This window comes from Oryctolagus cuniculus, chromosome 18 (genome assembly GCF_051225735.1).
Source record: "Oryctolagus cuniculus isolate XC-2025 breed Fujian yellow rabbit chromosome 18, ASM5122573v1, whole genome shotgun sequence".
In the NCBI taxonomy this organism is placed as follows: domain Eukaryota; kingdom Metazoa; phylum Chordata; class Mammalia; order Lagomorpha; family Leporidae; genus Oryctolagus; species Oryctolagus cuniculus.
The window spans coordinates 56865536-56887309 of NC_142884.1; the positions used below are offsets into that span (position 1 = coordinate 56865536).

The window sequence follows — 21774 nt, forward strand, 5'->3', positions numbered from 1 at the left end:
AATTCCAGGTAACCACAAGGTAGCAATGTCCCAGAGAAAAACACTTCTCCCACTCAGGGTGTTGTTGAATGAAGCCATTTGGAGACCCTACCAGTCACTCAGGAGGACAGCTGCTGGGCAAGGCCTTGTAACACAGCTGGACAGCTGTTCCTAGCGGCTGCCTTGATCCAGCTCTATGACCCAATGAAGGGGCCACATCTACTCTTCTAAGATCCTATGTAGAATATGAATGTCACATCCTGAGAGTCTTGGCCTGTAGAGGCCCCAGGAAACAACTGTGTGGTCCTCCCACACACACACACACACACACACAAGACACGTACACATGGACCCCAGGCAACAGCTGCCTGATTTATCACTGTCCCAGAAACACATAGGCTGTACCAGCATCCTGCCCTAGGCCCCAGTCAGCAGCCTGATGGCCCTGCCCATCCTCTGCTCTCCTGGAAGAAGTCCGTTTTCCCTGGGATCCAGCTCTGAGTGGTTCAACACACAGAGGTTCAGAGAAGCAGCTCAGCAGTCTCCTAACGGCCTGGCCCAGGTAGGCCCCTGGGAAGCAACTTGATGGCTCCTCCCACCTTCTGTGGTGCCAGGAACAGCTGAACAGCACACTCAAAGGAATTTGGCCAACTGAGGTCATGGAAAGCAAATACGTGGTCCTAGTAACCCCACCCCCTCCAACCTCAACCCTTGGAAGCAACAGGAAAGATTTCTCTGAGCCCTTGAGCCCCCAGAAACTGCATGAAATCACTCAAGTAATGCTTGGAAATTGACAGGTGATGCATCTAGGCTTACTGGTGTGGTCTGGTCTCTGTAGTCCTCAGACACTGACAGGTATCTCAATACTCCCATTGGGCTCACAGAGATGGCCCCTCCCTCGCACTACAGAAACCCCCAGGTGCTGTACCTGCAGCGCGACACCCACCCAGGACTTCCAGTGAGGCTGCCCTAAGAGACTTGTGTCTCAGCCAATGAAATGATATAGGCCTTTAGTTATCTCTAGAAGGAGATTCTAAAAATGAACTTAATTTCTTAAATACATACAGAACTATTCAATAAATGTTTTTCTTTCCATGTCAGTTTCCTGAATTTGTGTTTTTGAAAAAATATGTGCATTTCATTCACGTTGCCAAACCTGTCAATATAGAATTGATTAACATGCTTTTTTTCTTTAATTTTAGCTCCCACATATAAAGGAGAACATGTGGTATTTGTCTTTATGTGTCTGGCTAATATCACCCGTGATGTCTTCCAGTTCCAGCTATTTCCTACAAATGACAAAATTTTATTCTTTTTTATATATTTAAAATCTTTGATAAACTATTGTATTTTGACATTTTCTTCATCACTGGTTATTTTTGTTTTATTATCACTTTTTAAAATCTTTACAAAACTTTTTGGCTCGGTTATCACACTTCTTATATTATACTACATATCTACAGATTAAAATTTTATTGTACAGATAAATATTGTTCACTTGGAAAAAAATGTTACCACTACAATTTAAGATAAATTTTTTTTTTTGAAACTTGAGTTTGGCATAGTGGTTAAGATGTCACTGGAGGTGCCATTGTTGTGGCATAGCTGGTAAAGCTGCTGCCTGCAACAATGGCATCCCCTATGGTCATCTGTCCATGACCCAGCTGCTCCACTTCCAATCCAGCTTCCTGCTAACGGCCTGGGTAAAGCAGTGGTATATGGTCCAAGAGTTTGGGCCACTACCACCACATGGTAGAATTTCCATGGCCCAGTGCTGGACTTAGCAGCCATCTGGGGAGTAAACAAATAGATGGGAGATTCCTCACCCTCCCCACCCCAACCCCCGTATGCTATTTCTCTCCCCCCACCCTTGCAAATAAATAAATAAATCTTAAAAAAAAAAAAAAAAAAAAAAAAAAAAAAAAAAAAAAAAGATGCCATTTGAGAGACAAGCAGCCCACATGAGAATTTTTAGGTTTCAGTTGTGCTAATGCGTACTCTGGGATTGAGGAGGTGACTACTCAAGTACTTGGGTCTGTGCGACCCGCATGGCAGACACAGATTTAGTTTTGTGCTTCTGACTTTGGACTGACCCAGTCTTGGCTGTAGTAGACATTTAGGGAGTGAATTAGCAGATGGAAGACCTCTTTATTTCTCTGTCTCTCTTTCTGTACCTCTGCATTTCAAATAATATGGAAACAAATTAACTTTGTTAATCAGCCAAGCCATATGATGAATAAAAGCAAAACCATTGAATTATTTAAGCCTCCTGAACTCATTTTATTAGGTGTGTTGTTTTTTAAACTCAATTTTATCTTAAAATGTTTGCCATATAATTGAAATGTTATCAAAATATAATATTCCAATTTTTACAGCAGGTCATTTTTTCTGCACATATTTTCAATATAAACATGAAAACATGTTGCAGTAGACTGATGATGAAGTTAAGTTGAAGCCAAATAAATTAAGTGATGCGAAAATTTTTTAAAAATAAAAAAAGTTTTAAGTTTCAAAAAATAAAGTGTCTACCTTTGCAAAATTTTTATTCCAAAAATATCTAAATTAATGTTTTAAAATGATAGTTTCCACAATGCTTTCATTCCCTTATTTTAAAATTTTGAAAGAGTGGGTTCAGATTTATTAAATGTTCCATGAATATATTAAATGAGACCATGGAAGTCTAATCGCATCTACCATATTTAAACAGGCTGAAAATATTGAGTATCTGAACATATACCATTTAATTAATTAATTAGTTAATTAACTCTGATAATTATCAGAGTGCATGAAATAACTGGAAATAATCTTCAAATATGAGTAAATAGTGACTGTGTATACATTCTGCATCATTAGTGAGGCCTGCATTGTTTTAGCAACTTCTAATCCAGTATGTTCCATGTTTGCTTGCAGCTAACATTGCTGATATGAAGGCTTTATGACCTGTGCCTTGGAAACAAAATAGAGAAACATCAGCATATGTTTTTTCTCATTATAGGATGAATTATTTTAGAGTTCTGGGGCCAATGTTGCTCATATGACCTCATATATATCAACAAATATGGTTCGCATACATGAAAATAATTCCATAATAATAAAATATACTTATGAGAACAAATTATATTCTGAGATGTATTTGACTTAAATAAAATCATGATATGAATAGTTTATAGGGTATTCATTTTCCAGGTCCCTTGATCTATTTTTAATTTTTATTCTCTCCTCCTCTTATTTTATTTAAAATTTTAAAAATTTTTCTTTATTTTTACTATTTGATATCATTAAGGGGGCCATCATTGTGGCATAATGTGCTAAGCCACTTCCTGCAATGCCAGCATCCCATGTGGGCACCAATTTGAATCCTAGCTGTTCGACTTCCAATTCAGCTCCCTGCTAATGTCCTTGGAAATGCAGCAAAAGGTGGCCCAAGTGCTTGGGCCCTTGCCACCCTATGGAAGACCTGCAGGAAGCTCCTGGCTCCTGGGTTCAGCCTGACCCAATCTTGACCATTGCAGCCATCTGGGGAGTGAACTAGAGGGTAGAAGATTCTCTCTCTCTCTCTTTCAAATAAACAAAAATCTTTTTTTTTTTTTTAAATAGTAGTAAGGAAGTAGGAAGGAGAAGAGTTCAACATCTAAATGTTGCAAACTGTAATGATTGTATGCAATGCTGACCTGAGAAAGGTCCTAAAGTCTTAAAAGTTACACTTCCTCTAAATCTTGATGTTCTATTTTTTTCTTCCTACCTTCCCGGGCATAACTTCCTCATTGTTCTAGAGAGTCTAAGGTGATATATTGTTTCCTATTCAGTCAAGTTACTTACACTGCCTGGATCCATTATGTGATTTATCATGGTCCACCTGACCCTGGTTAGGACCATCATGGTTTCTTTTTGGAAGCCTACACTTGGATCACAGAAACTCAATTTATGAACAAGAAGCCAAGTGAGAGTCCTTGTTAACTGAACTACTCAGAAGAACAAGCTAACAGCAGCCACTGAGCTCCAGAGTTTTCTCTCTTCTCAAGGCAGCGAGCTTCCACCACATAGGCACACAAACATTCCCCATGTCCTGTCTATAATAAGCAGGACATCATGGGTGTGGGCTACTGTGCACAACAATTTTGGCTATCAGGTGTAAACATCTCTGTATGATACTGTGGTTTAATTAGAGTTTGCAGGAATTGGGTGCACACTTCTACTCCTCTACTTTTATGTTTTCTACCTCCCCCTACCCAGTCCTGCCTCAAAAACAAAAAAACCACATGTGGACCTAGAAGTATGTACTAATGACTCCTTTATACAACACAAGTCTTATGGAAATAGGTCCAGAACAGGGCTTTCTGAAATGCAGAGTGGAAAGAGGGATTCTGGAAAATGTTAAATTGGAGAAGGAAAGAGGCTAGTTGGCAATGTAGTTGCACCGGATTCCAAGATGGAAGCAGAGATAATGGGAGCCACTGTCTCCCAGAAACAAAAATACTCACCTTTATTCTTCCATTGCAGATATCTTGAGAATTACTGGGTTCCATGTAATTCTTTCATTCATGGTGTCCTTACTTTTATTCTCAGATTATTAGAATATTCATCCTTCATAACTAAACTCAAATGTCAAAGCTGCTGGGAGGCATGCCTTAATCTCTCAAGCCCAAATTAATCATTCTTTCTTCTGCACTCTCTCAGAATTGCACTTACGAATTTATTAAAGATTAATTTTGTCCTACCATAATTTGTTAGTAATAAATCAGTCCTCCCTCCAGTATAAGTTTCTATTAAGATAGTGATTAGGTCTGGTGCATATATGTGTATGCTACATGTCCTGCATGTTATTAAAATAATAAAAACAAGTAGTTAATAAAACTTACTCTTAAGGACTATGCCAGATTTTTAGAAGTATCTCTTAAGAGGCAAATGTGTGGCCTAACAGCTAAACACCTGTGTCTCACTTCAGAGTACCTAGGTTCAGTTTCTGATAATGCGTGCTGTGATAGAATACAATGGAGGCTCAAGCAATTGTGTTCCTCTTATCCTTGTGACAGATCAGCATTGAGTGCCCACTTCCAGGGCTTTAGCCCCTAACTGGGCTGGGGTGCATAGCAGACATTTGAGGAGTGAAACAGCAGACAGGAACTGTGCCTCAGTCTCTGTGTCTTTTTCCCAAACAAGTTTTTAAAATATTAGAAAAATATATATCTCTTGAAGATGTTAATAAAGCTACCCTATAAAATGAACCATTCATATTTTATGTAATAAAATGAAATGTGAAAATAAAGTGTGTGAGAAATACAGAGGAGAAATTAGTTAATGGTGGAACTAAGATTCAAAGCAAGATGCTTCCTGATACCAATGCACATACAATTCGATAATTGCTGTAATGAATTTTCATCCCTGGTTTGATTGCCTAACCAAGATGAAAGGTTGCCTTTTGATCACAAGCTTTGTTTACATTAACATAAAATGAACTTAACCATGTTATTGATGGGCATTAAAAAGACTTTGATAGTATCTGTAATCTTTCTTCTTTGGCAACTTGAGAAATCTGCTATAATCTCTTCAAAGAAAGTCAGATTATCTTGTCTCATAAAGAGTTCTCTGTATTTCTATCTTAAAGAAAGGAAGATCGAATTTGTTACATAGGAAAAACATTGTGTAATGTCTCTATAGATTTGGGCATGTCAAGTGCTCATTGAACAAAGCGAAGGTGCTAAATTTATTCTTAGAGAGAATAAGGAGTTCAGTGTACATGACATATTCATTCATATCCTATTAATTCCATACGTATGATAAGTCAAGCTTTAGCAATTTGAAATATCTTAGTCTAACAATATCAGAAAGAAAATAGGCATGATAATGCAACAAAAATTCTAAATAAGATTGAGGTTGTAAAAGAAAGTTGTTTCAGAAAATTAAGTTATGGTTAGACCTAATTTAACAACTTGTAAATCTACACGGGCATCATGCTTCCTCTCTCCAATATGTTGCTCAAATGATTATCATTGCTAACAAAATTAATCCTTCCCTGCACTATTATTATTTATACTTCTCTAGGCATTATCCCTGCTTTGTCTTCCAATAACCTTTCCTTTTTATCTATGCCAAACTTTAATACTTTTTTTCACAAATAAAAAACTCAGAGATATGACACATTACCCACAACTCAAATTTTTTAAATGCAAGGATTGACATTTGAATTAAAATCTGACTTCAAATGCTATTCGTTTTAATTTTGTCATCATATTGACTACAGCCTGAAACTATGTGCAATTTCTGTACCTAACAATAGCATTTATGACAAGACCCTTGGCATAGAAGATCCTAGATGAAAGCAAACCGAATGTTGAAACACATTATGGCTACACATAACTATAAACAGTTAGTCTTTTCTACTCAGGAAAGCAGTTTCACAGTCATCCCAATATCAAAGCTCATTCTCTCTACTCATTATTACATTCACTGGTGTTACAGTGTCGAGAATAGAGGAATATACCTTCCCAAACAAAAACCCATATTTAAATATTTTAAGATATTTAATAATTTAGATGTTTCATTACTTTAACACAGCCAGCTTTTAAAACACAATTATCCAAATTAGTGAGGTTGGTTTGACAAGTACCTGTGACCAATGAGCAAAGAGAATCATTGAAGACTGTGCTGAGGGCCTACCGAATACCATCAGTGCTAATAAGGGCAGCATCAGACAGCCCAGTCCTTAGTATCCCCCTTAAATCACAAATTTATTTATGAAGGATGCAAAAATTATCTCAAGAAATGCAAGGCTGCCAATGAGATAGCACAGATTCTTAAAATCCCATGTTTTCTTTGCAATACTGAAGTTCAAAAAGCCCTCTGGGGCTTGGAGAAGTCCCTGCCGGTGTTGTGCTCAGCTGGGAGGTGGAATCAGGTGGCAGAAAGTTAAGGGCACCACTATAGGGGACCAGACACGTCTGAAACTGTCAGGACACTTCTACTGCAGGGCATGGCAGCACTTACAGTACGCTTAAAATTTCTCCAAGTGTTTTCTGGAGCCCACAAGAGTGTGGTTTCTTTCTTCATCTATTTTCCTCTCATCCTGTCTTTCAATGTCTCCTCAAAGTCAAGGTAAGTGGCAAAACAAGCAAACAAATGAGGTTCATGTTATCAAGAGAAACCTTAATTAAGGTCCATTGAAAAATAAAGTTAATCAAAAGCTGGGAAAGCTCAGCTTATCTCCTGAAAACCAAGGAGGTATTGAAGAAAGAAAACATATCAAAAGACACAGACCGCTGCATCTAGCACAGAGTACAGTGTCCGATAGATGTTCAATAAAAAACAGATACGCAATAGCACAGTATTATGTGTAGAGTTTTTTTTTTTAATATTTGGTGGGGGGTTACCTAACATTTTCACTTACACTAAAAAGGAGATATTATTTTAAACCATGACATTACCAGTTAGTACTTCTGCATTTGAAAACTGTGTGGTTCCATTTACTACATTACAAATATGTCATGAACTAACCAATCAACAAGGTAGAGTCAAAACTATGTTACAATTTTTAATCCTAAATTCCTAAGAAAAAACTGTTAATTCAACAATAGCAAGACCTCTATCTCTGTTGAGCTTAGACATACACAAATTTCTATTCAAATGCTGGAGAGAAATGTTAGTAAACAGCCATTGCTTCTATGATGGAGGATGATGTATGGTAAGTTTCAACTCCATTTGATGTATAGCTCACTACATTTGGTTAAGTAGATGATATGTTACTCTGTTTTGACCAAGGTTAGCTAAGGGAAGTTTACATCTGATGTACTTGTTTCATGAGGATTTCAAGTGCCAGACTATGGATCCTTTTTAAAAGAGAGGGAGAGAAAGAGGTCTTTCATCAGCCAGTTCACTCCCCAAACGGCCACAGTGGCCAATAGGCCAATCTAAACCCAGGAGTCGGGAACTTCTTCCAGGTCTCCCACTTGGGTACTGGGGCCCTAGCACTTGGGCCATTTTCTACTTTTCCAGGTCATAGAAGAGAGCTGGATCAGAAGTGGAGCAGCAGGAACTTGAACCAGCGCCCATTTGGGATGCCAGAAGACTCCAAAGTTCTGTGACATTTTCATCTCATTAAGAACTTCATTTCTGGCCAGTGCCGTGGCTCACCTGGCTAATCCTCTGCCCGCGGCGCCAGCATCCTGGGTTCTAGTCCCGGTTGCTCCTCTCCCAGTCCAGCTCTCTGCTGTGGCCTGGGAAGGCAGTGGAGGATGGACCAAGTGCTTGGGCCCTGCACCCACCCAGCCTAGCCCAGTCCTGGCTGTTGCAGGTATTAAGGGGTGAACCAACTGATGGAAGATATCTCTACTTCTCTTTCTCTCTCTGCCTTTCAAATTCTCTTTGCCTGCCTTCCAAACTAAAAAATGAAAATAGATAAATAAAAACATCTAGCCAAAAAACAAACTGACTCCCTGATAAAGTAAAATGGTAGGGATCCCTCTGGCCTGCAAACTAAGGTACAAACGGGACAGTCTGCAAGGCACGGAAGTGTCATTTTGGTCTTCCGAGGGCCAGCTCGGGCCTTCTGACCAGAGTCAGGAGAAAGAAATGGTGGTGTTATTTCTACGCTAGGACCGGAGGAGGGAATGAAGAGAGAGTGGGGGGTGGGGCGAGTTAGAGAGACCCCAGCCTCTCCGGGACCCCACGTGAGAAGTTGTCCATCAGGGGCTGAGTAACTGGGCAGACACCACCAGGCTGGAAGCAGCAACAAGTTTGCCCCCAGACCGTCCCCCGCCCCGGGGCGGGGGTAGACACTGCACCTGCCAGGAAGGAGCACCCACTGCAGCAGGAGCGATTGATGGGTGAGAAAGGCTGCACCCAGGAGGAGTCTGTGGGAGGAGGAGGAAGCCCCACGTCTCAGGAGCCACCGCCCCCCAGGCAGTCCAGGAGTTGCCGAACCATGGCACAAAATTATCCCAGCCACGCTCCCTCCTCCATCTCCCTCCCAACCCACAAAAGCAGCCAGGCCAAGGTCATGGCAGCAGGCCCCGGAAGTGGCATCTCCGGGCAGCTAATCGGTGGCCCCGGGGGGCCCTCGGGCCAGGCGGGGCGAGGGACCCCCCCCCCCACTCGCACCCGTGCACAGCCAGGTCCCAGCTTCCCCCTCCTGCTTGTCGCCAAGAACTCCAAGGATCCACAGCCGCAGAGGTGTCTCTCCCTGTGACCTCTGCAGCCCTCGGGTGTAGACGAAAGGGTTGAATCCGGCCTGGATCTGGTCCGAGCCTGCCCGAGGCCTCGGAGCGGCGACGGTGGAACACGAAACAGGCGGGAGGAACAGGTAGAGAAGCAGCCTTGGGCTGCGGAGAGCCCCCGAGGGCGGCGGCAAGGACGCAAGCGTAGGAGGCCACCCTGAGCGAGCAGGGGGTCGAGATGGAGGCGACGGTGACGGCCAAGTTCCAGCCGCAGCCCCCGGGGAGCGTCACGCAGGCGGCGATGGACGCCAGGGAAGGGCAAGGGGACGATGAGGACGGCGTGCGCGGCGGCCTGGGGCGACGCCTGAAAGCGAGGCGACGCCCGTGAGGCAGGTGGCCCTCGCCACGCAGGCCCCGCCGCCCCGATTCGCCCGTTGGCGGCGTTAACGGTCAACGCCGGGGCCGCGAGGAGGCCGCGACGCCGAGAAAGTAGATCCGGGCGCGTGAGCCGGGGGGCGGGGCGGCCAGCATCCGGGTCTCCGCGCGGAGGAAGACAAGTCCGGGCGCTGAGCAGGCAGTGGGCTCCGCGCGCGCGGGGACAAAGGGGATGCGAAGTGGGTGAGCGGGCAGGGCAGACGAACCTGGCGGGAACGTGGAACTTCCCGGAGGCCGAGGGTGAGCCGGTACGAGAGCGAAAGAGAGAAAGAAGACATAGGCCTGAGACTTCCGGGAGGATGGGGGGTGGGGTGCGGGGTAAGGGTGGGCTCACCTCTGGTACCTCCTGATCCAACGCGGTTGTTCCTGATTGGTTCGGACCCAGGGGCTTCCCTTTTATGGTGAATGCTAGAGCTGTTCCTGCGTGAGTTTGGGTTTCCCCAGAGTGATGCTGCTTTTTCCGGAAGTCGGGTCTGCCTCTCCAAATGGAGGCACTTTTTCAAAATGTAGTTACTCTGGCCCTTCATTCCCCCCTTGTTTTTGCGCATATTTAAAGACCCAATCATGGGTTGTGGACTGACATTTCATAAGTTTCAGTCATGTTTAAAGGCTTGTATTGGGACCCTTGGACCATTAACTGAATGGTACCCAATCTCTGTTTCATGAACTGCACAAGTCTGTTAATAATGTAAGGGCCAAAGGTTAAGATTAGAATTAGGAGAACAAGGGGCCCTGTGAGTCCTGTTAGTAGGGTGGTTAGCCATGGAGATGAATTAAACCAAGACTCGAACCACCCCTGAGAGGTTTCCCGTTCTTTTTTTCTGTTTTGCCAGTCCTTCCCTGCCTTGAGCCATGTTATCTTTTATTAGGCCCGAGTGATCAGCGTAAAAGCAGCATTCTTCCCCAGACCAGCGCACAACCCCCCTTGTTGCAAGAACACTAGGTCGAGTCCCCACCTCATCTGTAACACAACTTCAGCCAGAGATGAGAAGGCTTGTTCTAAGTGGGTAATGGCGTTTTCTATGCGTTCTATGTCAATATCTATAGCTGCACTTATTTTGGAGTAATGCTGATTTTGGGTAACTAGGGCCGATACTCAGCTGCCCAGCCCCCCAGGCTGGCTCCTATTAGTAAACTCAGAGTTAGGGCGGTTATGGGCTCCCTTTTATATCTGTGGGTTTCAATCATTTCCTGTTTGTCCTGGACTTTATTTAAGAATTCATTATTTGTATGATACAGAATTTTGGGGACCAGTCTAACAAGTATGCAATAATCAGTGTGATTTAAGACCTGGAGATGGGCACAGGGGTAAGGCCGGTAGAACAAGCCTACCAGGTGTCATTGCGAGGTGTGATATACCGGTTTGCCAGGTACACCTTAAGAGTAGAATTACAGAGATGCTTTTTGCTGTGGGGGACCTGTCCCAAGCAGAGTCCCTGCCCCGAACCTGTCCCAGAGTTAAACCCTGGTTACGGCTTTTCCATCTACAGTTAGCGGAGGAGGTAGAGTTAGAAAACGTGGCAGTGAGGCCGGCGCCATGGCTCACTTGGATAATCCTCTGCCTGCGGCACTGGCTCCCTGGGTTCTAGTCCTGGTTGGGGTGCCGGATTCTGTCCCAGTTGCTTCTCTTCCAGTCCAGCTCTCTCCTGTGGCCCAGGAAAGCAGTGGAGGATGGCCCAATCCTCATGGGAGACCAGGAGGAAGGACCTGGCTCCTGGCTTCAGATCAGTGCAGTGCCAGTCGTGGTGGCCATTAGGGGAGTGAACCAACAGAAGGAAGACCTTTCTCTCTGTCTCTCTCTCACTGTCTATTACTCTCTCTCTCTGTCTCTCTCTCACACTGTCTAACTCTTCCTGTCAAAAAAAATTTTAATTAAAAAAAAAAGAACTTCATTTCTGAGACAAAACAGGTTAGGAGATATAGTTTTGGCTCATGATTGTACATGACCAGGCAAAAATATGCAATATTTTAGTATTATGAAAGAAAGGTTGAAAAAAAAAAAAAAAGGTTGGGATAGCTAAATAAACGTCTTCACTGCAACTAGCATACTATTATATATATATATATGTATATGAGATATGTATATGTGTATGAGATATATAAGAGATGGGTATTTGTTTGCACCAGGACAGTTCCTTAGGAAGTACACCTATATTTCCTGGTTTCCCTAGGATGCAAAAAGTGAAGATTCGCACAGTGAAGCTGTGGCCATTTGGAATTCTGCATAACATATCCTACACCAGCATGCTCATCCTAAGAGACAGATCCTTCAGTAAAGCAGTACTCTTCCCTTGGGCCAGGAAGGGAAGTGGTTGTCTGGTAAATTGGTGCCATTTTTGTTTTCTTTGCCTATAAAAATAGTGTATGCTTTCTTTCTCTACACCTAGAGTTAGTGCATGCTTAATTCTGTTAAAATATGAGTTGGCCAACATGATTTAAAATTTGATATCAATTGAAATTCATTTTCCAAACTGTGGTACGGCCATAGGAGTCTAGAATAAACTTATTGACAATCCTCCAACATTGGCACACACATACACCTAATTACTTGAATGTTATAACTTCTTGTCAAGGATAGAAATGAATTTTAGTCAAAGAGAATATAGTTACTAGTTTTTTTTTTTTGAAATAATTCTTATCATCTTAAAGTACTTTATGTAACATGATAGGTAAACAACTATGTGCATGCAGCTGTTATAGAGGAGATGGTTCCTGAGAGTGGGATATAACTGTAAATAAGCACCACAAATTTCAGGGTGTAGATTTGTCTCGCCTTTAACTTTTTCAGTCTTTTGGGCAAGTTAGATAATCTTTCTGGGGCCTCTTTACTTATCTGTAAAATCAAGGGGGTGAGTTTGTTTCCGTAAGGTTCTTTCAGCTATTATATTCCAAGGATATGTGGATTTTGTTGTCACTTTCAATCAAGTTTAATTTTCTTCAAGAATCAGTCTTTTCACCTTTGGAAATTTGTTTCAATTTTTATCTATAGTCTCAATATTCCCAAATCCTCATTTTAGTTTTGTACTCAAAGTCTGCAAAGGTATTATTTTTAGCAGTTCCCCAAAGGAATTGGAGAAGAGTCTCATCTTTGGCTCATTACCTCTGAGAACCAGCTCACTGATGCCTGCTGTTTCTACACTCCTGCCTGTAATTGTCACCAAGGTCAGCACAGGTTCAGCACCTCTGTCAAACGGGGAAATCAAAATGAGTTATCTCGTGTTGAAAGCTGACTTGTCTTAGGATCCCTTGGGCTTTCAGGTTATTGAACACTGACTAGATAAGGAAATGCCACACTAAGCAGCTATGAAAAAATACACAAACAGGAACTTGGCAGTTGCACTTTCATTTCTAAGTCTTCCAAATTAAAATTCTTAATACAAGGAAATAGTGGACTCTAGTACTTGTTTATATATCTAGGAATCCAAGCATATACTCGTGTTCTTAAATTCTGGCTGTTCTATTACTATGAAGTTATAGGCCTGGTATTTCAATTAGAAGCTCAACTAGAGAGCAGAGGTAGAAATAAGTGTGGATTAGAGGTAGGTGTTTGAGTAATGGACTTGGAGATTCCTCCAGCAGTCAGGATAGAACAGACTTTGTTTTCCATTTTACATGCTTCTCATTTCACAGATCCGGTAAGTCCATGCAAAATTTAATTCATTCTCAACCTATGCTTAGACATTGCTCTGGTCATGGGCACTAGCTAAGATCTCCGCTATCATGAGTAATACTCTCTGTCATCATTTGTAATCTCCTATATCTGTGAGCCCCAAGCCTCCTGGATTTGAATTGAGAACTTCTTTGAAGCACCTTTCACCTCTACTTTATTTTTCTAAAAAAAAATGTTGCAATTTGCAAGGGGATAGATCTAAGAGAAGGCATTGGCTATTCCAACAGTCTCAGCATCACTTTATCATTTGAAAATTCTCAAAGAATTTTTTCTCTGTATATAAACGCAAATCTGTGAGAGTCTCCTTTAAGTAAAACTTGTACTGTCCTTTCTAGCTAAAATGAAAATAAAATATTTATTTATAGCATTCCATGTGATAAGGATCAAATATTATTTTATTTAATTCTTACATAAAAGAAATTGTGAACCTACTTTGCATTTGATAAAACTGAGATGTTTGAGAGTTAGGAACTTAAAGTTGTTTAATCTATAAAGGACTTTATAATTGAGTTCAGATATGGTTTAAATCCTTGGATCCCTCTCCATCAGTCTACAAACACTGTTTCCAGCTTGGTAAGTGTTTGTGCCAGTGAGCCAGTTGGGCCTTCCTTACTTGATATCCCCAGCCATCTGCCCTACTGCTTGCTCTTTATGCCTGTCTGCTATGGCTGACAATTCTCTGGACGTGTGTTCACTTCTCCCAGACCTCAATATATTCAGGGTTCTGCCTGTGACCTTTGGTCAGCATTCTTGGCTTCTAGTAAAGACAGAATCATTTTGCATTATTGGTACCTTGTGCTACCTCAGAGAAGAATTGCTAAGAAATGATTTCTCAGGGTCAAACCAGGACCTACCTTTCATCAGCCAGGATCCTGCTAAATTAGGGATCTAGGCAGCTGAAGAGAGGAACACTTTGTGCATTGGCCATTATCAACTCCCTCCTTATTTACTATTATTTATCTTCTTTTAAAGTTTTATCTCTTTATTTAAAGGTTGTCAACTTGTCAGCTTTCTGATTTTCCTTTTTTAGTCATTGCCTTTGGAAAGTAACAAAATTCTGCAGACTCTGATACAGCTGAATATCGTCAACTAGAAATATCATTTTGGGAAAGAGAATTTATACATTTCACTCCTTTTTTATCTGTGTTGAACTGCAAAGGATGGAAAATTGAATCGTATGCTACTATCTGGTCAACAAATGTGCCCACGCTAGCAATGCTTTATGATGACTTTTCAGAGCTGTAGCAAGTCCAATCCATGATTAAATACAAATTTTAACCTTCTTGCTTCACACGGAAAATGAGATTTGTGCCGTGGACTTCTTTTCTGAAATGTTGAAGCCAGCAGAAAGTCTCATCTTGCCATCCAGTTTTTCTTTCTACCATTTCTATTTGCATTCCATTTGCATAATGTTGAAAAATGGAAGCAACCAAATATTTTTTTTCGTAACTGAGCAGTGAGAGAAATGGAATATGCAGCACTCTCTTCAACTGCCCATTGCTTCAGGATAGGGGCAGTGCAGTGCATTAAATGATTAGAAATTGATTTTTTCTTAAATTTACAGTCTTTCCATATTCCCTATTTCTAACTGTACATATTATACAAAGAGAGAAGCTTTCTGACATGTATATTATCATTATGTGTAGATGCATATACCACTGGAAAATATTCACATAACAACTAATAAGTGTCTGGCCTTTTTTTGAAAGTCCGCTAGTTAATAAGTCTAATCTAGCCATCTTTGTGTATATAATTCTTTGTCACAATTCATATTACATACAGATTAATGCCCTAATCCAACCTTAAAGTGAATTATGAGAACAAACATTTCTAATAATTCATTACATAGTTTATATATACAATATATCTAGGCTCTGGGGCTAAAAAGTGGCTCCTTCATCTTAAAAGCCTTTCTAAGGAATCACTGCACTTGTATTGGCTTGAAATACTCAGATAATACAAATTTATGTCTTCAGGAATTTGCAAAAGTGAGCTATGTTTCTTTCAAAATGACAATAAGTTTGTGTGGATTGTGGCAGCATAGTAAAGTCAAAATTGTATCATGTCATTCTCACTGATGTGTACTTTCGCCTTAAAACGAGCATTAAACTTGAATATGTCAAAAACAGAGAATATAGCCACAGATGGGAGTGCTGGTGAAGATATGAGTTAATTTATGTGAAAAGGCACACCCAATGAATGTTCTCAGTCTTCTTAAAAGGAAAAAAAAAAAAAAAAAAAGCTGACTGTGCATTTACTTTTAGTTGGGCTGCCCAGTTATGATCAGTGCCTTTCAGTCATGGCTGTATTTGCTTCCTGAAATAGCCCTGCAGAACTCAGGATTTAACTTACAACAGACTGACTTCTTGAGTTTACAAAGTAAGTTACAAGTTACACCCCGGCCCAGAATATTTTACTGTTACTGAGGCTGCGAGTCACACTTTGTTTTACATGTGGGCATGTATTAGAACAGAGCGATGAGCCCATGAAGCTCTGTGAAAGAGTTCTGGCCATAGATCCTGTCCTGGTGTTGACGAGTGTCTGCCTAGAACAGGACACTCCCAGACACAGGTGGATGGAATGGTTTAGTGTTGAAAGACTGAGCTTTGGGAACCAGAACTGAGGCAAGGCATTTTAGCTGAGGCATCCAGGATCGGAATCATCTACAGGAGAAGAGTAACTGAAATCCTCTATTCAGAACATGCAATAAAGGAATTATGGTTTTAAAAGAAGTTTTCCAAAAGTACTTTTTGGGCTGGAAATAACTGGAAAAGGCCACGTGTGAAGTGGTAGGCATTTGGCACAGTGGTAAAGATGCCACTTGGGCCCCGCCTGCCTCTACCATAGTGCCTGAACTTGATCAAGTCTCAAGTCTGCGATTCTAACTTCCTGATAGTGTTTGCCTGGGGTAGGGGAAGCAGGTGAGATACCCAGATGGAATTCTTAGCTTTTGACTTCCGCCTGGTCAAGCTTTACCAATTGTGGACATTTGGAAAGTAAACCAGCAGAAGGAAGGCCTCTTCCTCTCTCCCATTCTCTCTCTCTCTCTCTGTCTCTCCCTCTCCCTGCCTTTCAAATAAGAAAATAAATACACTTAAATAAGAAGAATATGTACAAAAAGTAACAAATGGATAGCATTCCATCCAGAGAGGAGTGAGGCCTATTTTCCCAAGCTAGTATCTGGGAAATTCATTTTCACTAAGTGTTGTGTTCCCTGCTTACTCCCTAGGTAAATACTGATACCATTTCTGTGGCTAATGGAGTCTTTCTGCATAGAATCGATTGCTTTCCTGCTTTCTTAATCAGAGTCTCTTTCCACTCCAGCATCGCCTTTTAATATGCCAGGTAATAGTCTTTGCAACTTAGCCACCTTTGCTTATAAATACAGCCTACAGTCATGCCTGTTACCAGTGAATGGCAGGGTTCTTGTCTTCGCACAAGAAAGAGTTCAGGCAGAGAGTGAGACAGAGTAGTGGGAGGTAAAATAGCAAGGTTTATTAGAGAAGGGACATCCGTAAGAACAGATGGGCACCTTTCCAGACAGAACCTGAGAGAGTGCCCAGTTGCTCGGACTGGGGGAGAGCGGAGTTGCATGGTTGAGTGGAGAGATTACACCTGGACAGGCCAGGTGGGCGGCTCAGCAGAGAGGCAGAGGGCTGAGCGCGCAGTCTGGTTGAGGCCTGGGTTTTTAAGGAGATGGGTCTTTGTCTTCACACAACTCCTCCTGAAACAAAGGATTTTATGGATGTAAATATTAAGAAGCTCCTATTTGAGTTTTCCCCTGAAGGTATCAGACAGGAGGAAGCCTAGCTGGCACCGTCCTAACCCAGGATCCAGAGCAGGGTATTTGAAATGCAGATACTGGGCTGCATCTGGAAGATTGTGGAAGATTGTCAGGCAGAAGGGCCCCCCCCCCCTGCCTGGCAGGTTATGGGGTAGGAGGGGGCAGGGCAAGATGGGAACACTGGGCTGTCCCTGAAATGTTATCGAGATGACTTTAAGATGCAGATGCATATGCTGGACATAGACATCTTCTCTTTAGGCCTTTATGTCACACACACATAAGCTCATATCTGACTTCCTACCTAACACCTTCATGGTCAACAAAATCCTAAGACTGAATATTTCTGTTCATCTTGTGTTGGGCTGTATCAGATGCAGAGCCTGGGCCAAGGACTCAGGTATATCTGACATATATTAAGGAAGTATTCCCAATAGGAACTAGCAAAGAGTGGGGCGAGCACATTAGGAAGGAGAGAAGTCAAACAAAGGTGTGATTTAAGGTGAAATGCCATATACAGTGTGGTCCTCTGTAAAGCTTTGAAGAAATTGCACCTAAGTCTATTCCATTTCAAGGCAAAGGAGCTAGACTTTTGTACTGCCTCAACAGACATTGGTGGTGGACTACCCTGTGATTTGGTATGGGGGAGGACATTTGTTTTAGGTGCTTCTGGATCTTTCCATTTGTATGGAGGTTTCAGGGACCAAACATTGGATCAAATCCTATAGTAATAGATGCGATTTTTTTATTCAGAATGTTCATTAATCAAACTTTATAAATTATTTTTATCAGTAAAAATAAGTGTTAGGTAGGAAGTCAGAAATTTAGCCCATGTGTGTGTGGAGACAGGTCTGAAGACCAGCGCCTACTGTGGAAGCCCCAGAAGCCCAGCATCCTGCACTTCACATCCTGCTCAGACCCTGATGACCTCCCAGCTGGTCCCAGCCCTTCCCCCAAGAAAGCTCCCAGGACAATTCTCTCTCCTCAGGACCAAATGGGTTACCTGATAACATGGGGCAATAAAACCTTCACAGATGCCCTAAGGGAAGCCCCTCTGCTCTGCCCAGTACCAGCAAATCTGGGGAGGAATTTGCTAATTTTCACCCAACAAACCCTTCCACCAAGACTCTCCAACCTTTGTCCTGGAGGAGAGGGGGAGGTGCATAAACAGACTCCCTTAAAAACCTAGGGAGTCCAAACAGACTGAGAGCTCAGCCCTGCCTCTCAGCAGAACCACCGGCCTGGCCTGCCCAGGTGTATTCTTTCCATTCAACCATGTCACCTTGCTCTCCCCCGGTCCAAGCAACTGGGCACTCTCTCTCTATCCCTTCCATTCTAATGGATGCCCTATCCCCAATAAAGCCTTATTACTCTGCTCTCTCTCATGTCTGAATTCTTTCTTGTGTGAAGACAAGAACCCCATGGCTTCCACAGCCTTTCCTCCAGTGACATAAGTATTTTATTAATATTTAATATTTAAAGAGACATTTTTGTTCATTGGGGGAGATTTTTATATAACAGTTGCACTAAAATGAGTATCATTTCTATTCAAGTGAATGTTGACCTTAGCACTTGTATAAAATCTCAAGTGACACTTGATAAGCTAAGGCACCTTAATTGTTTTTTATTAGTAGTTTTTTAGATTTAACAACTTTTTATACTTTGCCATATTCAATTCAGATGTAAATATTATAATATATACATACACAAAAAATAACATTTTATTGAAAGTAGGAACATTAATATCATGTAACATGGGATTCGTGTCAAGGATTATAAACTGAGGAATGAAGGGTATATTCTTATTTAGAAGGTATAAGTCATTGAAGACCACATTTATAATATCTGTATACAAAATAATTTGACATCAACACATTTCTTATTCCCTCTGTATATTAACATCCACCCACATCAGAGAGAAAACCTGTGGAATTCGTTTTTCTTTGTCTGGCTTGTTTCACTTAGCATTGTGATCTGCAGTTATACCCATTTTGTGGTAAATGTTGGGATTAAATTCTTTTTATGGCTGAGTAATATCCAATTGTGTAAATAGATCACATTTTCTTTATCAAAACACAGCCTGGCTGAGCTGACCCTATGGTTTGTATAGGAAAGCTGAGATTCACAAATGGGAAATAATACCCAGAGGCGCATTGCCAATGTTATGTCATCAATCTTGAAATCAGGGCCTTTCTGTGACATATTCCCATTATGTGACTGTGAGCCTTAATGTCATTCATCAGAATTCATGAAAATGCAAATTATTATCAGATTTCCTCCTTCCCAATCCATTCTCCACACTGCAGAAAACTAAAAGCTTGTCCTTTGGATTAAGCAAACAAGCAGCTCTGTTTGTGTTTACTGAGGTCCTTCCTTGTGACGTTCCTATCTGTTCCTCCAGGATCCACCACCACTAAACATCTCCACATCGAAAATACCAACAGGCTTGTAGGTACCAACTTTTCAATCTTTTTTTTTCACTTTCATGGCTTTTTATTGGTTGTTCTTTCTTCAAAATTCCAATATCTGACAAAAATCTGATGGGCATAGATACTTTTCTCCCATATGGGCCAACACAGTCCCTGTGTGCCTGTTTATCTGAGCATGTATCACTGGTGACTGTGATATTCTGTTGCAATCTCTGGATCTCAGTAGACTGTGTGTGTGTACAGAGCAAGTTTGATCTTGTCTTGTTCATCATTAGAACAGATCTTGTCTTATTAACCAGCAGAACAAGACACCTGTCATACATGAAACAGAGTAAGTGTGCTCCTTGTTAAAAATAAGATAATGAACATACTGGAGATATACAATTGCTTTACAAAGGATTCAGAAGAGTCAATTGAAAGTGATTATGAAATGTAGTGGATGTGACTAATGAGTCTTAATAATAGCCATCTCTCTTCGCTAATTCACACTGCTTAATGGCTCCACATGGCTTCTGAAGTGCAGTGATTGAAGATTCATACTGAGAATCTCATTTGGTGCTGCTACTTACACATCCCAATTCCAGGTAGGCTGATAGTTGCTTTAAAATAGAAAACTGAAATTATATACCTTTGTATTTTCTAGGACGCTTTTGACTGTGAGTAGCAATTAGCCAATTCGTAAATGATAATTTCTTGGCTTATCTGACTTGGGAGTTTAGAGTTAGTTCAAACAAAGGCATTCTTACACTGAGCTCGACAAATGGTATACTTAGCATTGGCTCTACCGTCTCAACTCTGATGCTCTTGGTTTGCTTCATTACTTAGATGGAGTCTTCCCGATGGAGGAGGTTATATCTCTCAACAACCTGGCATTCAAGCACTGCCATCGTAGGAACTTGATTAGGAAGACTCACTTTTCCTAATATCTATTGCTCATTTTTCTTGTAGACAAAATCCAATTGGCATGCTTGACATACTAATTTCATGGGCCTTCCCAAATCTTATATCTATTCTTTTTGGTAGGAGAAATGGGGAAAGACAGTTCTCTAGGGTCACCATGGGTGATATATCAGGAGGCTTCTCTTATGAAAGGATGAGGAAGGGTAATGATATTCTCTTGTGACTTGTAAACTGACTGTTGCTGTACTGAAATAATGTGAAAAGAAGAAATAAGTTCAAGACTATCACTCCCTTATTCATAAATGCTTATTACTTTATCATCTGTCTATGTAGTCCATATGGTAAACATTGAGGCTAGAATAGCCCTATTCTTAAAAAGATAATTATAGAATAAGATTTTTTAAAAGATACATTTTATTTATTTGAAAGGCAGAAGAGCTACAGAGAAAGAGGAAAGAACAGATATTCCATCTGCTGGCTCACTCTCCAAATGGTGACAAGGGCTAGAGCTGGGCCGTGCTGAAGAGAGGATCTGGGAGCTTCTTCAAGTATCCCATGTGGGTGTAGGGGCCCAAGCAAGAACATGGGCCATTCTCTGCTGCTTTCCCAGGCACATTAGCAGGGAGCTAGATCTGAAGTGAAGCAGCTGGGACTTGAACTAGTGCCTATATGGGATGCTAGCACTGCAGACAGTGGCTTGCTATGCCACAGTGCTGACCCCAGGATGAGGAATTTAAAGAAAAATGTTGTCCTGGCTACAGGAAAGCGATTCCCGATATCCCCAAATTTTTATGTGAATTTGCATAAGTACAAAACCACATGAATAGACACAAACATACACACACAAACACACATACACATACAATGAATTTCAATCTACTCTGATAACATTTACACAGTCAGAGAGAAAGTGCTCTATATTGAGTGAGATTGTATAGTTTCATTTATATAGAATACACCATTGTCAAATTTCAAGGTGTTTTCCTGGGCCTGCAATCCTCCTACAAGGTGTGACTTATTTTTAGGACTTTCAAAGATAATGACATGCTTCTTCTTTCTTTCAAAATTTTTACTTAAAATTGATGATTTCAGTGAAAACTGCCCAAAAAATTATATTCTGTGATTTCACACTGAGATAATTTCAAATGTCAGATAGTTATATCTTGGCTTGAAACTAGTTGAAGTAGAGATTATGAAATCCTAGGCTGAGAGTTAAAGTGGATGCTCGTGTCAACTTCACCTCTTATTAGTTATGGGACCTGAGAGGTCATTTCAACCCTCATTGGATGCAGATATTTTGTCAATGAAACAAGAATATCATCGATCTAGTGGAACTATTAACAGCATGGGATAGTAGAAGTAAAAGAGGCAAAAGTACTGTTCTTTTATATGCATGCACTGATTGTCAATTTGTTTTTAATTTTTATTAAT

General features: G+C 41.2%; 1 protein-coding gene across 1 annotated transcript in view; it reads left to right on the forward strand.

Annotated features, from left to right (window-relative positions):
* The first annotated feature begins 9680 nt into the window (after nucleotides 1-9680).
* Nucleotides 9681-21774, forward strand: part of LOC138846537 (uncharacterized) — a 124400-nt gene continuing 112306 nt past the window's right edge. The window contains exons 1-3 of the mRNA XM_089320088.1: nucleotides 9681-9803; nucleotides 10433-10570; nucleotides 11735-11882. Coding sequence (XP_089176214.1) covers nucleotides 10548-10570; nucleotides 11735-11882 — 171 coding nt within the window. The 5' untranslated portion in view covers nucleotides 9681-9803; nucleotides 10433-10547. The remainder of the gene's footprint in view (nucleotides 9804-10432; nucleotides 10571-11734; nucleotides 11883-21774) is intronic.